Here is a 13,515-nt window from a genome sequence, read left to right as displayed (position 1 = left end):
TAAGATAATTCGTAGCCCTGTAAGGTGAATTATGTGGCAAACTTTTACGCTTTTTGACGTTTGAAGTGGTGCAAATTATCCTACGGGGGGTGCGAATTTATCATCGCCCTAGTCTTTTTTTTTTAATTGTAGTCCTTAGAAAATATAAATGAACGCAATGCTTTAAGAAATTTAGCAAGAGACTGATGATTTTGCAGAAGGACATTTTAGATATTTTTTTTTTTGAAATAGGTAAGCTAGGGTTAGGCGGACCCCGACCAGATATATTAAAAAGATCAATAAAGATACTACAAGAAAACAGAAAAGCAAGCCCCTCGCACATCAGAAGAAGGGCAAACAAACTATCAAAAGGGAGCCAAAGGCCACCCAACAAAACGGCAAAGACAAAAACCTAACCGCTTCAGCAAAATGAAAACAACAGCCACAACACTGCCAGAATTCGAACAGCTACCACAAAAACAAACAGCACCAGAGCTAACAGCAGAACCAAAAACACCAGCACCAAAAGCAGACCCCAATTCTCAGCCTCCCGGAATGAGCCCACGAAATGGGGACCTTATTCCAGTAGAGGGGATCGGGGAGATAGATGTCGGCTTAAGGAGGGAAGCAGCTGACTTTCCCTTTTTATTCTTCTTGCTCTGAACTAAATTCCAAGGACCTTCAGACGATGGGGACGATAAAGAGAGAGAAAGGTCCGGAGGCTTGGTCTGCTTTGTAGATGTCTCGGGGATATCAGAGCCAATGACTGAGAATTTATTTCTAGATAAGGCACTATTGGTATAAGGGGTTTCAGGATGATCCAAGCTGATCCTATTATGAGCAATTGGAAAATCAGAACTTAGCTGAACAGCTTTATCACTATCCTTAGTGATTGGCCTCCATTCCTTTCTGTATTGAACAGAGAGAAGGGGAGGAGGCATTTGGTTCTTAGGGCATCCTTCAGAAGAATGACTAAAATCAAGACAGGTTTTGCAAGGTTTGGGCTTCCATTCATATTCTACAACCTGAGTTTCATCTCCAGTAGGGGTTTGGATGTGGACAACATCAGGAAGGGGGCTTTCGGCAGTTATTTCGACACAAACTCTAGCAAATTGTAATCTTGAGGCCTCAGCAGTGTGAGAATCCATGTATAAAGGTTTGCCAATGATGCTAGATAGCTTTCCAATACCTGTAGGAGTCCAGAATTTCAGGTGCAATGCAGGGAATTTAATCCAAATTGGGATAGTTGAAAGTTTCAGCTTCTCCAAAGAACAGCCCGGAAGCCATTTCTGCAGGATGAGAGCACGACCCCCAAAGGTGGTGGGGTATTCCAGGACTTTAATGCAGTCCTCTTCCAGGTTGAACTTGAACAAGAAAAAGCTATTAGGGAGAGCAATTAGATCAAAGTCCCCTTTCAGCTGCCAGATTCTCAATAAGTGGTTTTTAATAGCAGTGAAGTAGGGCCTCCGACCAAGAAAATAACCTAGAAGACAGTTTTCCCATTTAGACTTTGCTTCAATAAAATCACCCTCCTTGAAAGCTGCCTTTATTATGCCATCTTCAGTAGTTACCGGGTTGAAAAAAGGGACAGAAGTATCAACTGCTTTGGTTCGACTCTTTCCAAACACTTCCTTCCATTTGCCCTCTGAAATTGAGGAGATGGAAGGAGCTGGTCTGGAAGAAAGGAAACAGGGAGCAGAATCCATGGATCCATTAGCTCGAGCAGGGAAAGATCCAGAAGGATTATGGGAGCTGCTGGGAGGACAGTTGGCCAGCATCTGACAGGAGCCAATAGGACTAGCAATGATAGAGGGGGATGGGAGACGAAAGGTACAAGGGGTAGGACCAGCTGGGAGAGGCCAGCAGTCGCTACACTTGAGATCAGGGGGAGAAGCTTTTTTCTCAAGAAGAGGACTAGAAAGGAGCGGTTCAGAAGGAGACCCCAATACCGAGGCATTTATCCTCATAGTCTTAGCAAATCCCATCTGAATCTCTACACCTTTTCCATCAGAATGGTTTTCATGTCCAGCAGTTTCACTCAGAGAGCAGGGGTTGCCAAGAGAGAACTCAGCTTCACAAGGTTGGACTTCCGAAGAGAAGGACGGATCCGATTCAGATAAGAGTAATGCTTCCTTCTGAGATTGCAACTTTGAGCTGAGAAGGGAGTATATATCTTCTTCACCCTCAATATGGATTTGAGGTTGGGCCTTTGATTTTCTTCTCCCATTCTTTCTCTTTTTTGATGATGAAGAAGCTTTCGAAATAGGAGAGCTGAGCTCCTTTTCTATAAGCTTGAGATATCGCATCTTCTCTGGAACTGATAACCGAATGCTATTAAATCCTTCATCATCACGGAGAGCGCGGAGGTCCAGCAAAGTCTTATTCGGATTAGGAATCAGGTCGATCTTGTGCTTGACCAGATCAGAGAAAGAAAGAGGTTCGATCTCGGAATCGCTTGCAGCAGAATTTTTTATAGCATTGATGCCAGGAGACCAGAAGTTTAGACGCCCAAATGAGTGGGGAGGAATATCCTCATCAGAGCCATCATGAGAAGAGTCAAGGCCCTCCATTTGACCTTAAGAAAAACAGAGGCGCAAATCTCTCTCACACTCCAAAATGGACGATCTCCCTCCACCCGATGAGATCGAAATCCTGAGTCGACTCAGCGAATCCACCGATCTAGGTCGGTGCAGATGCGATTCAAAAACCCTCCGATCTGATCTCTCTCTCTCTCTCTCTGCAACGAAGAAAGAAGCCGGAAAAAAGTGGCCGGATCTGTACCACCGTCAGACGAGGCGAGCTACAGCCGATCTATACAATTTCCTTACTTTTCCGGCGATCGGAGACGGATCCACCGTTGACTCGACTGTCCGTTCCGATCTAACATCCGATCGTTCCTCGGGAAGCACACGTGCCTTCCCCCGCCCTCCTCCCTCTTCTCGCCCACCTCCTTCCCTTACCTGCTCACCTGGCAGATAGCCGATTCGTGTCTGCCTCCAGCCTCCTGATGGCTTCCCGGATTCCCTCGGTCTCCCCGGACAGATCCGGCCTCCTAGCGACCTCCCCGGCCAAATCCGGCCTCTCGACAGTTAGATCTGGCCTCCCGACGGCCCCTCGACTCTTCCGGCCAGATCCGGTCTCGCAACGGCCAGATCTGTCCTCTCAACGGCCAGATCCGTCCTCTCGGCGGCCTCCCGTCGGGCAGTTTCTTACTAATCGCCGGAGAAGGGGAGAACCGGAGAAGGAGGAGGTGGAGTAGATCCCGCCGGAGAAGGAGGACGGCCTGAGAAGGAGGAGGAGGAGGAGATCCCGCCTTGATTGCTGTAGTCTTCTTTTCTCTGCTCTTCTATCCCCTCTTTCATTCCAAACTCTCCAAACCCATCTCATAAACTTGTGAGAGATAGTTAGGAGAGGAGATCCCGCCTTGATTGCTGCAGTCTTCCGGCCAGATCCGGTCTCTCAACGGCCAGATCTGTCCTCTCAACGGCCAGATCCGTCCTCTCGGCGGCCTCCCGTCGGGCGAAGGGGAGAACCGGAGAAGGAGGAGGTTGCCTTCACTCCGAAGTAGGTAGAGATTTTTTAGGCAAGGGTGATTTCTTCTGTTCCTCTCCCACTCTCTCTCTTGACATTTTAGATATTTTAAAAGTTACTTACGATTGTCCGATGGAGCTTCCGTAATCATAATCAGATTTCCCTCCCGGGCAAAGAAGGAAATGTTTGTTTTGGATTTTGAGAACCGATTGAGAGTCCGAAACTGATTATTTGACCTAATTTTGGGTTTAATTTTGAGTCTAACAATCAGTTTTGCACACGCAGTTGGTTCTCAAAGTCCTAAGAATCTGTTCGTTTTGGATTATTGCTACCGATTGTGGGCCCCAAACCGATTATTGCGCTCCAAATTTAACGTAATTTGGAGCCCACTAATCAGTTTGGGGGCCGACAATCGATTTTCACAATCTAAAACAAAGAGGGCATAAAGTTCTGTTTGTTTTAGATTATGGCAAATGATTGTCAGTCCAAAGATGATGACAACCAATTGTGAGTCCAAAATCATTTATCTGAGTTTAATTTTGAGTCAGACAAATGATTTTGGACTCACAATCGGTTGTCATAACATGGCCTAAACAAATTAGGCCCAAATGATGTGGGCAAATTTCTTTTAATAATGGCAGTCCTGTCTTCATTTTTATACTTTTATATTGAGTCGTGCAACTGTAATGGATAGGGGTAGACCTAGCAAAAAGTGACCTGGACCCGCGGATTCACCCGGCCCGCCTGTAATTTACGGGTCTAGGTTACTAAATTAGTGACCCATTGAAATTTGACCAGGACTATCTAGGTCACTAAATTACGGGCCAGGCAAACCCGTGGATGCCTACGGGTGCCCGTAAAAACCCAAATGATCGAAATTTTATATAGTGTAAGCTAGGGTTGCAACAGGGTCGGGTTGGGTCGGGTTTTTCAAAACCCTAGCCCAACACTGGATCCCATTTTCTCGGCCCTGACCCTGAGTCAGGGCCGAAAAACCTCAACCCATGGCCCACCCTACAGGGCTCAGTGCTGGCCCTGGCCCACCCTGATTGGGTAGGGCCGGCCCTAATTGACCCTAGTGCAAATACCTGTTAAGAGTGCCAAAAATAAAGCAATCACTTATCATATAGAACAAAATGATCAATAAACAGAGAAAGGGAACAAAATAAGACAATATGAATTTAACAACATGACGGGCAATAGAGACGATTAATAATAATAATCTAAAGAAACATTAATCCAAGATAATAGAAAACATTAGCAAAAGAAACATGCATAGGTGGTTTAATTCTATAATAGAAAACCTAGGGTCAGGCCAGGTCAGGGTACCCGAGGCATTAACCCAGAACCCGGCCCTACCTGAGTCAGGGTCTAAAAAAATGAACCCCGACCCACCGTCAGGGTTGGACAGGGCGGGTCAGGGCCAAACTTGCACCCCTAATGTAAGCCCTTATAGTCCCGTATTTTTCAGAAAGTACTGTATGGACCACATCATAGGATGATCTAAACTGTCCACGTGATGGAATGGAACACAACGTAAATAAGTTGTGCCTCAAAAATCATTTCCATAGGATGATCCTAGCCCTCCAATCTATAGAGGTTTCCATAAATAATAATATGGAAATGATTTTTTGGGGCACAACCTATTTACGTTGGCCCATCACATGGAAATGATTTTTGGGTCCAACCTATTTACGTTACCCCATCACATGGACGGTTTGGATCATCCTATAGCGTGGGAATAAAAAAAAAATTGCGTGGCTCAGGGGTCCACCCGACCCTATGAGTGGGGTCTGGGTTCATAAAATAGACCCGTAAGATTCCGGGTCATTTGTGACCCGTCCCGTACCACCTGGACCCGTACGGGTTGGGTGAAACCCGTCCCGAATCACAAACGAACCACCCGTTTTCCAGGTCCTGGTAGGGGGAGGGATTTTGTACATGGTCTATATAGAGCGTTTTAAATATTAATGAACTCCATGCTTTAGATTAGGAGCAACTCGGGTCGGGTTGAGGCCAACCCCAACCCGACCCGACCCAACCTAAGTTCCAACCTGACAAGGATCAACCCGACCCGGCCCGACCCGAGGAACCCTTTTTGCCAAACCCAAACCCGACCCAACCCGACCCAAGATTTTAAGCTTAAAAGATAAAAATAAAAACTATTAAAAATGTAAAGTTCACTCGGGTCGCATTGCCGAAGCCCTCAACCTGAACCCGAACTCAACCCAAACCCAAACCCGAATCTGACCTGGACTCAACCCAACCCGACCTTTTTTCGGGTTGAACCCGTTGTATTCGGGTTGAGCCCGCCTGAGTTGCACCCCTACTTTAGAGATTAATGTCAAACCAACTCACAAATAAATGGGTTTAGCTCAAGAAACCGCTAAGAACTTGCAAAAACCAAATAACAAATCAAGGTAAAATTCAAGACATTCAAATTACACCAAAATTTTTCACTAATTTTATATATTAATAAACAAAATTAGGCCCTTACAAGCTGGAGGATGGCTGAATTGAAAAAAGCGTTGCCAATATATTTTGAAGAGATAAAACTTTTCTTTCCAAAGCAATTAATGCTTCTTCAATCGGATATTTGGGGAAGAAGTTATGCAATTTCCAACGGTATGTTCATGTGAATAGAACTTAACCCCAGCAGATTGGAACACACCCAATTTTAATCATGCCACTTTCGCACTAAATCTGTTTGGTTGCACCCAAAATTGAGAATCAAAAGGACAAATTTTCCTTTTCTTATTATTCTTTGGTTGCCACTTACTATTCACATGACATATTTACATGACAGTCCTTGTTGGCTATGAATTTTCCGATTTGACTTTCATATCAAATCAAGCAAAAAAGGTCATTAAAGAAATGGAAATTTAATCTCCTTTCTTTCAACTTTTATATTACATACTTCCAAACGGAGCCAGGAATTTGGAGCACGCCCAGGTTTGAACCCCTTGACTGCAATCATAAGTCACAGCTCACATGGTGGGGAAGAGGATGGAGGTCCTCTAACCACTAAAGACTATGAAAACAATGTTAGAGTTTCATTTCAACTTTAATTTTGCTGTGAAGTCTTGCCCAATGGACCCAAGAGTTTCATTTCAATAGACTTCATTTTAGAGAGAGAGATTTTTTAGTACAAATTTGCAATTTACCCTCACATCCAATGTCACAAACTGCATTCCATCCACACCATATGTCCTGCATATTACAAATTAAAGAACAAAAAAAAGGAAAAATAAACAAAAAAAAAAGAAAAAGAAATAGGAGGGAAGTCTCAAAATACTCTAGGTTTAACAACAATAGTAGAATGCTTGAGGATGTGCAAGCTGAATTGCCCGCCTTTCTCGCTCATGTCAACCTTCTTCTGCCCCGGCGGCGGCAAGAGCTCGAAATTTTGTACAAGACGACCAATAGTGATGCCCAAGATTGGCAATGCAAGTATAATTCCAGGGCAACTCCTTCGGCCGACCCCGAACGGAAGGTAACGGAAGTCGTTACCGTTGGCCTCGACCTTCGCCTCCTCCTCTAAGAACCTCTCAGGACGGAATTCATCGGGATTCTTCCACTGTTCCGGGTTATTTGCGAGCCACCAAGCATTTACGAGGATTTTACTCTCGGCCGGGATGTCATACCCAACGAGTTTGGCGTCGTGGAGGTTCATGTGGGGGACTAAGAGGGGGATGGCCATACGCAGACGTAAAGTCTCTTTAACGACGGCTTGGAGGTAGGGGAGGTTGTAGGTGTCAGGCTCGGTGACCTGAACGCCGGGGCCGAGCAACGTGTCGAGCTCTTTCCGGAGCTTTTGTTGGATCTCCGGGTGGTTCACTAGCTCGGCGATGCCCCACTCAATCGACCACAATGTTGTCTCAATTGCTGCATGGCCATGGTAAAAATAACGTCAGTCTCAAGATAGTAAAATAATGAAGGATAAAATACAAAAGTACAATTGGGCATTCTTGTCATTTCACATATATTTTTTGTCACCATAGTATGGTTATCACTAGGAAAGGAGAAAGGGGTTGGGCCTGTAGCTCAATGGTTGAGGCTTTGTTCCTCAACCTTGAGGTGGCAGGTTCATCGATCCCGGCTCAGAGCCTACCTACCTACCCAAAAAAAAAAAAAAAAAAAGTAAAGGAGAATATACAAAAGTGCAGTGGGGGCATTCTTGTCATTTCACATATTAAGGATATTTTGGTCAATGGCACGAGATTAGGCAACCCAGCTTTAATAATACTAAATTTGTTATAAATTTATAATAAATGACATCATGTGGCAATATTAGGAGGACTGTCTTGGACAACGTTGACACGAGCGTGTCTTCATTTCCCTGATCAAAGAGAGCTTCCCATTGGAGCTCTCCCTATCACAAGCAAATCACAAGATGAGTTTTTTTTTATCGAACCGTTGCCCATCCAAATTAATTCGTATGCTCATAATTCATGGCCAACAAGCCATTAATGATAAGATGAGTTTCTTTATTGAAAAATCCAAGTGTTTCATTTTTTTTTTCCTCTGGGGAAGATGAGTGAGACCGCATTTACTATAACATGGCCAACAAGCCCACTTGTCTCGAACCATATTTAATTTAGGTGCTTGTGGTGGGACCCCTTTGGAAAAAAAGATAACCATCTTCGATCTCGAGGTGACCTAATTTGAACTTAAACTATATCAAATGTCAATGGATTATTTAATTATCGGCCGACATTGCCATCCTCAAAACTAGTGTATCCACCTACGAATTCTTTTTGTTTTTTTTTTTTTCTGTTAGCGATGGGTTTAGGTTAGGAGGGTTGAATCCAAAGACGTAGACCATCGGATGGACCCAAAGGATAAGAACATTAGTGGACAGTATTTGGCTATTGGATTCATAACATAAGGTCCAAAATTATTTAAGACCCCAGTCCAGATGTAGCCAAAATACTGGGAGGAGCTTCCTACGTCTAATATACGAAAATACCCTTCATATTTTGGTGGTTCCTTTATGCTAGGAATATTTTCTTAACAACAAAAAACTTAGGGGTGTCAATTGATGGATCGTCTGAATTCGAACGTTAATGAACGGAATCTAAACATATGAATAGGATCCATGAGCATATTTCGGATCATCAAATCTGGGATCCAAAAATTTTTAGATTGCGTACGGGCACGCCACGGATGCCCATTGGATAGTCACGATTCGAAATGGTTTACTACCCTCCAAATTTTGTTAATGCTAACCGTTCTATGAAGGGTATTTTGGTCAAAACCTCTCTTATTACTTAATGAATCGGATGTGAATGCGATTTCCTATTTCGGATCATCAAATCTGGGATCCAAAAATTTTTAGATTGCGTACGGGCACGCCACGGATGCCCGTTGGATAGTCACGATCCGAAATGGTTTACTACCCTCCAAATTTTGTTAATGCTAACCGTTCTATGAAGGGTATTTTGGTCAAAACCTCTCTTATTACTTAATGAATCGGATGTGAATGCGATTTCCTTCATTTCAGTCGTTTCATTTCATACTTGCACGAAGGAAAAGAGAGAGACGTTTTGTTCTTTATGCATCATATTCTTTGATAATAATTATACATTGTATTTGTGTATGTAATTTTGATTAATTTTATTGTTTACAAGCATTATTATACACCTAGATTAAACATAGATAAATTTTTAATTTAATTGAAGAAAATGGATAGAGACACATTAATAGGGGAGTGTCATTCTATCTCCTCTTAAAAAAAATTAATTGTTTACTTAGCTTAGTGGGACATAATAGGACACTCCGATGGACAGTCCGAATTAAAATGGAATGTGATCATGACGTGGAAAGTAAGATCCGAAGAAAAATCCGACTCTGACCCGACCGATAAGGAATTTGAATGGATCGTGACTGTGACATGGGTGATCCGACCCGAAGTGGATCAATTGACACCCTTAAAAACTGAGATTTTATAAGGCGGGTCACAATAAAGTTGAGTATTTTTCAAAAGATACAATAAGGCCCACTTCATAGGATGATCCAAACCGTTCATTTGTTGAGTGACAATCTAAATAAGTTGTACCACGAAGATAATTTCCATACGATAATCCTAACCCTCCAATCCCTCGAGACCCTACTTGAACCAACCTAAATAAGAGGAACAGGTAAGGTGGAATTGTCTAAAATTTATAGGTGGAAATACCAGCTCCTTCTATTTATTTTTCTATTTTAGAAGCAGCACACTCTGACACTCTTTCCCTTATTCACTAAACGATGGCTAATTTCGAAATATGACAAATAAGTTCTTTATTTTAAGTGGGTGAGACTTCATTTTCGAACTTCATAACGATAATTAAGAGGATCCTAGCCGTCCAGATGTGGGCCATATTTAAAATCGGACTAGAGAGTTTACCTGCAACGTTGATGTTTTCGACAATGTAAAGGACGTTGTCTTCGTTAATTTCGCCTTTTTGTTGGGCATCGAGGATGTGATCGATGGCGCATTTTAGCTCCGAGCTCTTTGATCCTCTCGTGCTTGAGAGCTTCCTGTAGAAAATCCACGTCATTTAGCTCTCAGAAACTTAGAAAATAATAAAATCAAGCTCGTTTCTTGCTTTTAAAAAATGGAGAAAATGAGATTAGATTTCCCCAATTCCCAATAAAAAAACCAAAAATAGGAAATAAAAGAATCAAAATTTCTAACAAGAGTGACACCAAGGAAACTACAGAGCCCAAAAGAGTTGGAAGAAAAAGCATAGAAATATACATCAATAAGAACCCAAAAGTAGAAAATAAGGCAGAAAATTGACAATTCATAAGAGGAAAACAGTTTAATAAATTTAGAAAAAATCTTCCTCCCCACAATCTTATTCCTCTCATTTTAATACTTCCCCACCAGATCAATGATTAAAAGTAGGCTACTAATATTGGCACTACCATGTTTTAATAATTGCACAAACTCTTCTTGTCTTTTCAGCTGTGAAAGGTTATTAAAGTTCACAAAAAGCTCAATAAACCAATTAAAATAGAATAGACAAGCTGAGTTTGTGCAATTATCAAAACATGGTAGTAGTGCCAATATTAGTAGCCACAAAAAGAAGAAAAACAGAGAGAGAGAACAGAGAAGCTATAAAGAGCAAAAGAAAACTCACTTCCTTTCCTCTAAGAAATAATCCTTGAAAAGCTGCAACCTTCTCTCTTTCACCTCTTTACAAATCTTCAAATAACCTCTCAAGAAAGGCCTCAAAATAGGAATAAAATCCCCATAATTATACTCAAAACTCTGTGCCAACCTACTCCTCTCCCCATTCAAAGCCTTCAACTTCACAAACAAAGGATCATCCTCACTTTCAAACCTCCTATCAAACATAATCCTATACATATTGTTATACATCATAAGTTGCAATCTCCTCCTCAACACAATCCCTTTCGTGGCTGAGTCTGGGTTCTTCCTCACATCCTCCACAACTCGGGCGATCTCATCCTCCCACCCCACCCGGTACTGCTGTACAACCTTGTTGGTAAAAAAAGGAACAGTCATGATTCTTCTCATCTTTCGCCAGTGCTCCCCGTACACCGTGAAAACCATGTCTTGACCTGTTACAATTTTTTAACTCAAAACGTTAAATTTTTACGTACTTCAAGCGAATCATATTCTACTAAGTTAATTAACAAATGGGTAGAAATCCCTCTACAAACTTCAAGCGAATCATATTCTACTAATTTTTGGTATACTACATGTATCGACTTATTAGAACTCCTTCTGAACCCAAATTTTGGAGGAAAGATTCAAAATAAACAATCTCGCTAAAAACCATATTAAGAAGTCATGTCATGAATTATACTGACCTTTTCCTGTGAAGATATCGAAGACCACGTTGCGAGTTCGGGACCCGAATTCGACACCTTGGGTGTGGAGGACCTCTTTGGCAAGGTCAGGGGATGATACAACCACGAGGTTGCGTTGTCCCATTCGAAGGAGGAAGATTTCGCCGAATCGTCGGGCATAGTCGGAGAGATTCCGGTGGTTGAGGTCATCACCGACTTGGAGCCAGTTACCGAAGACAGGGAAGGAGAAGGGACCAGGAGGGAGTTTAAAGCGTTTTCCTCGGAGTTTTGAGACTGTGATGGCGATAACAATGGCGGAGAATATGGCTAAGAGGACTTTTTCTAGGAGGAGGAGATCCATGGTTGAGGGGGGTTGGAATTTAGTGGGTGAGTTTGAGGCGGTTTTATAAGGTGTTGGGTAGGACGGAAAACGTTAGGTTTGACGGTGGATGTTTGGGAGGTGAGAAAGGGTGAGAAGGTAAGAAGGGAAGGTTGGAGAGAGATGGGCGGGGTTAGGTGAGTGAACTGTGATGGGCTTTGAGATTGGGTGGTGGGCCTTGGTGGGCTTATGATGTTGAGTTTGGATGGGGTTGAATTTGGAATAAGGGTTATGAGAGGAATGCTAAACTCAAGGGCGTCCTTGCAAAAATGGGATGAAAGGGCACACCCATTGGTTCATGTCACTAAAGTCCATTTATAATCTTTAAAAGTCAGAGAACATTAATTGCACTTGGCAATGTTCAACCAATGTGGGCGCCTCCGACTTTAGCATTCCTCTGTTTATAAATAGTTTTTTTTTTTAAACTATCTTAGTTAATGGAGTCGAAATAATATCTCATTTGAAATTTAGATTGATGCGGACCCCAACTAGTTTGGGACAAAGGCTTAGTTGAGTTAATTTAAGAAAAAGTGGTAGAGTGAAGGGCGCCCTTGCAAAAAAAAAAAACAGCTACAAGGGCGCTCATATTGGTCCTTGTAAACAAAAGGCATTTATTCCTCAAATATTATATTTGTCGATGCCATTTCACTATTTCTCTGCGCCCTCATAAATGCATTTTCTTGAGATGGACCAATGGGGCGCTCTTGTAACTAATTTTTGCAAGGGCGCTCTTCACTCTATCATTCCTCTAATTTAAAATAATCTTATTTGTAAATAAATACCCAGTTTAGTGTTATTCAAAGAGGGTGCCTTCTTTGGGCATTGATTGGATTGTAGGAATTTTATGAAAAAGTTTGAAAAGGGAAAATATTTCTAAAATTTTCTACTTTTCTTTACGTAAAAAAAAAAAAAAAAAAAAGATAAATTGAACCAGCCCTATTCAATTGTTTATTAGAGGAACCTTCAGTCTATGATGGCATCCCTCTAAATTAACTTTAATTATATTATCACCCTATAAATTATGTCAAGAAAAAAATTCTAAATCTAAATAGGGTCTCATAGAAAACAATCTTGCCCATCAAGTCCGCCCTTATTATCCGTGGTCCCATTCTCATTGGATGATTTTGCACCTTTGCTCAAACATATGATAAAGAAGTCCTTTAAAATATTTTTAAGCTCTTGAATTTTGCAAGCCTCAATCTTCTAGTATTTATTGTGGGTGGGATCTACATTCATCATCAAAGCTAGATCTACTAGGTTGCTTGAGATCCCCATCTATACCATCATTTATAACTTTTTGAGCTATCTATTTTACAACACATATATCTCTAGATTAAATCTTCCTATGAAGATGATCCTTAGGGGGAGAATTTATATGATGGGTGGCCGTGAAAACACGTGAAGTCTAAAAAAAGTAGGTGCGGCTCACTTTTTTCGATGATCCAAACCGTTCATCTGTTTGGGCACAACGTAAATAGGTTGTGCCCCAAAAATCAGTTCCATAGGATGATCCTAACCCTCCGATATGTAGAAGATTCCACAAATGATTTTTGGAAGTCCCCATATTCATATCAGTTCAGATCGGAGGGTTAGGATCATCCTATGGAACTGAATTTTGGGGCACAACCTATTTACGTTGTGCCCAAACAGATGAACGGTTTGGATCATCGAAAAAAGTGAGCCGTACCTACTTTTTTTAGACTTCACGTGTTTTCAGGGCCACCCGTCGTATAAATTCTCCCTTAGGGCATCACAACCTTACTTGTACTTTTAAAGAGGCCTTAAATGTCCAATTCGCAAATAATATTAAGTTATAGAAGGCA

At 41.9% G+C, this 13,515-nt stretch overlaps 1 protein-coding gene across 1 annotated transcript; it reads right to left on the bottom strand.

The window, feature by feature from the left end:
• Nucleotides 1-6,676: 6,676 nt before the first annotated feature.
• LOC143849413 (trans-cinnamate 4-monooxygenase) lies at nucleotides 6,677-11,702 on the bottom strand. The gene is made up of 4 exons (XM_077358417.1): nucleotides 11,335-11,702; nucleotides 10,638-11,082; nucleotides 9,899-10,032; nucleotides 6,677-7,395 (listed from the first exon to the last, which is right to left on the bottom strand). The coding sequence occupies exons 1-4, from the start codon at nucleotides 11,672-11,674 to the stop codon at nucleotides 6,797-6,799; spliced, it is 1,518 nt and encodes a 505-aa protein (XP_077214532.1). The 5' UTR covers nucleotides 11,675-11,702; the 3' UTR covers nucleotides 6,677-6,796.
• Between the last annotated feature and the right edge of the window lie 1,813 nt (nucleotides 11,703-13,515).

This window comes from Tasmannia lanceolata, unplaced genomic scaffold (genome assembly GCF_043159265.1).
Source record: "Tasmannia lanceolata isolate RefF3 unplaced genomic scaffold, GAP_Taslan_0.1 ptg000018l, whole genome shotgun sequence".
Taxonomy (NCBI): Eukaryota; Viridiplantae; Streptophyta; class Magnoliopsida; order Canellales; family Winteraceae; genus Tasmannia; species Tasmannia lanceolata.
Note: the sequence above shows the minus strand (reverse complement) of the source record. Positions and strands in the feature narration are given on the sequence as shown.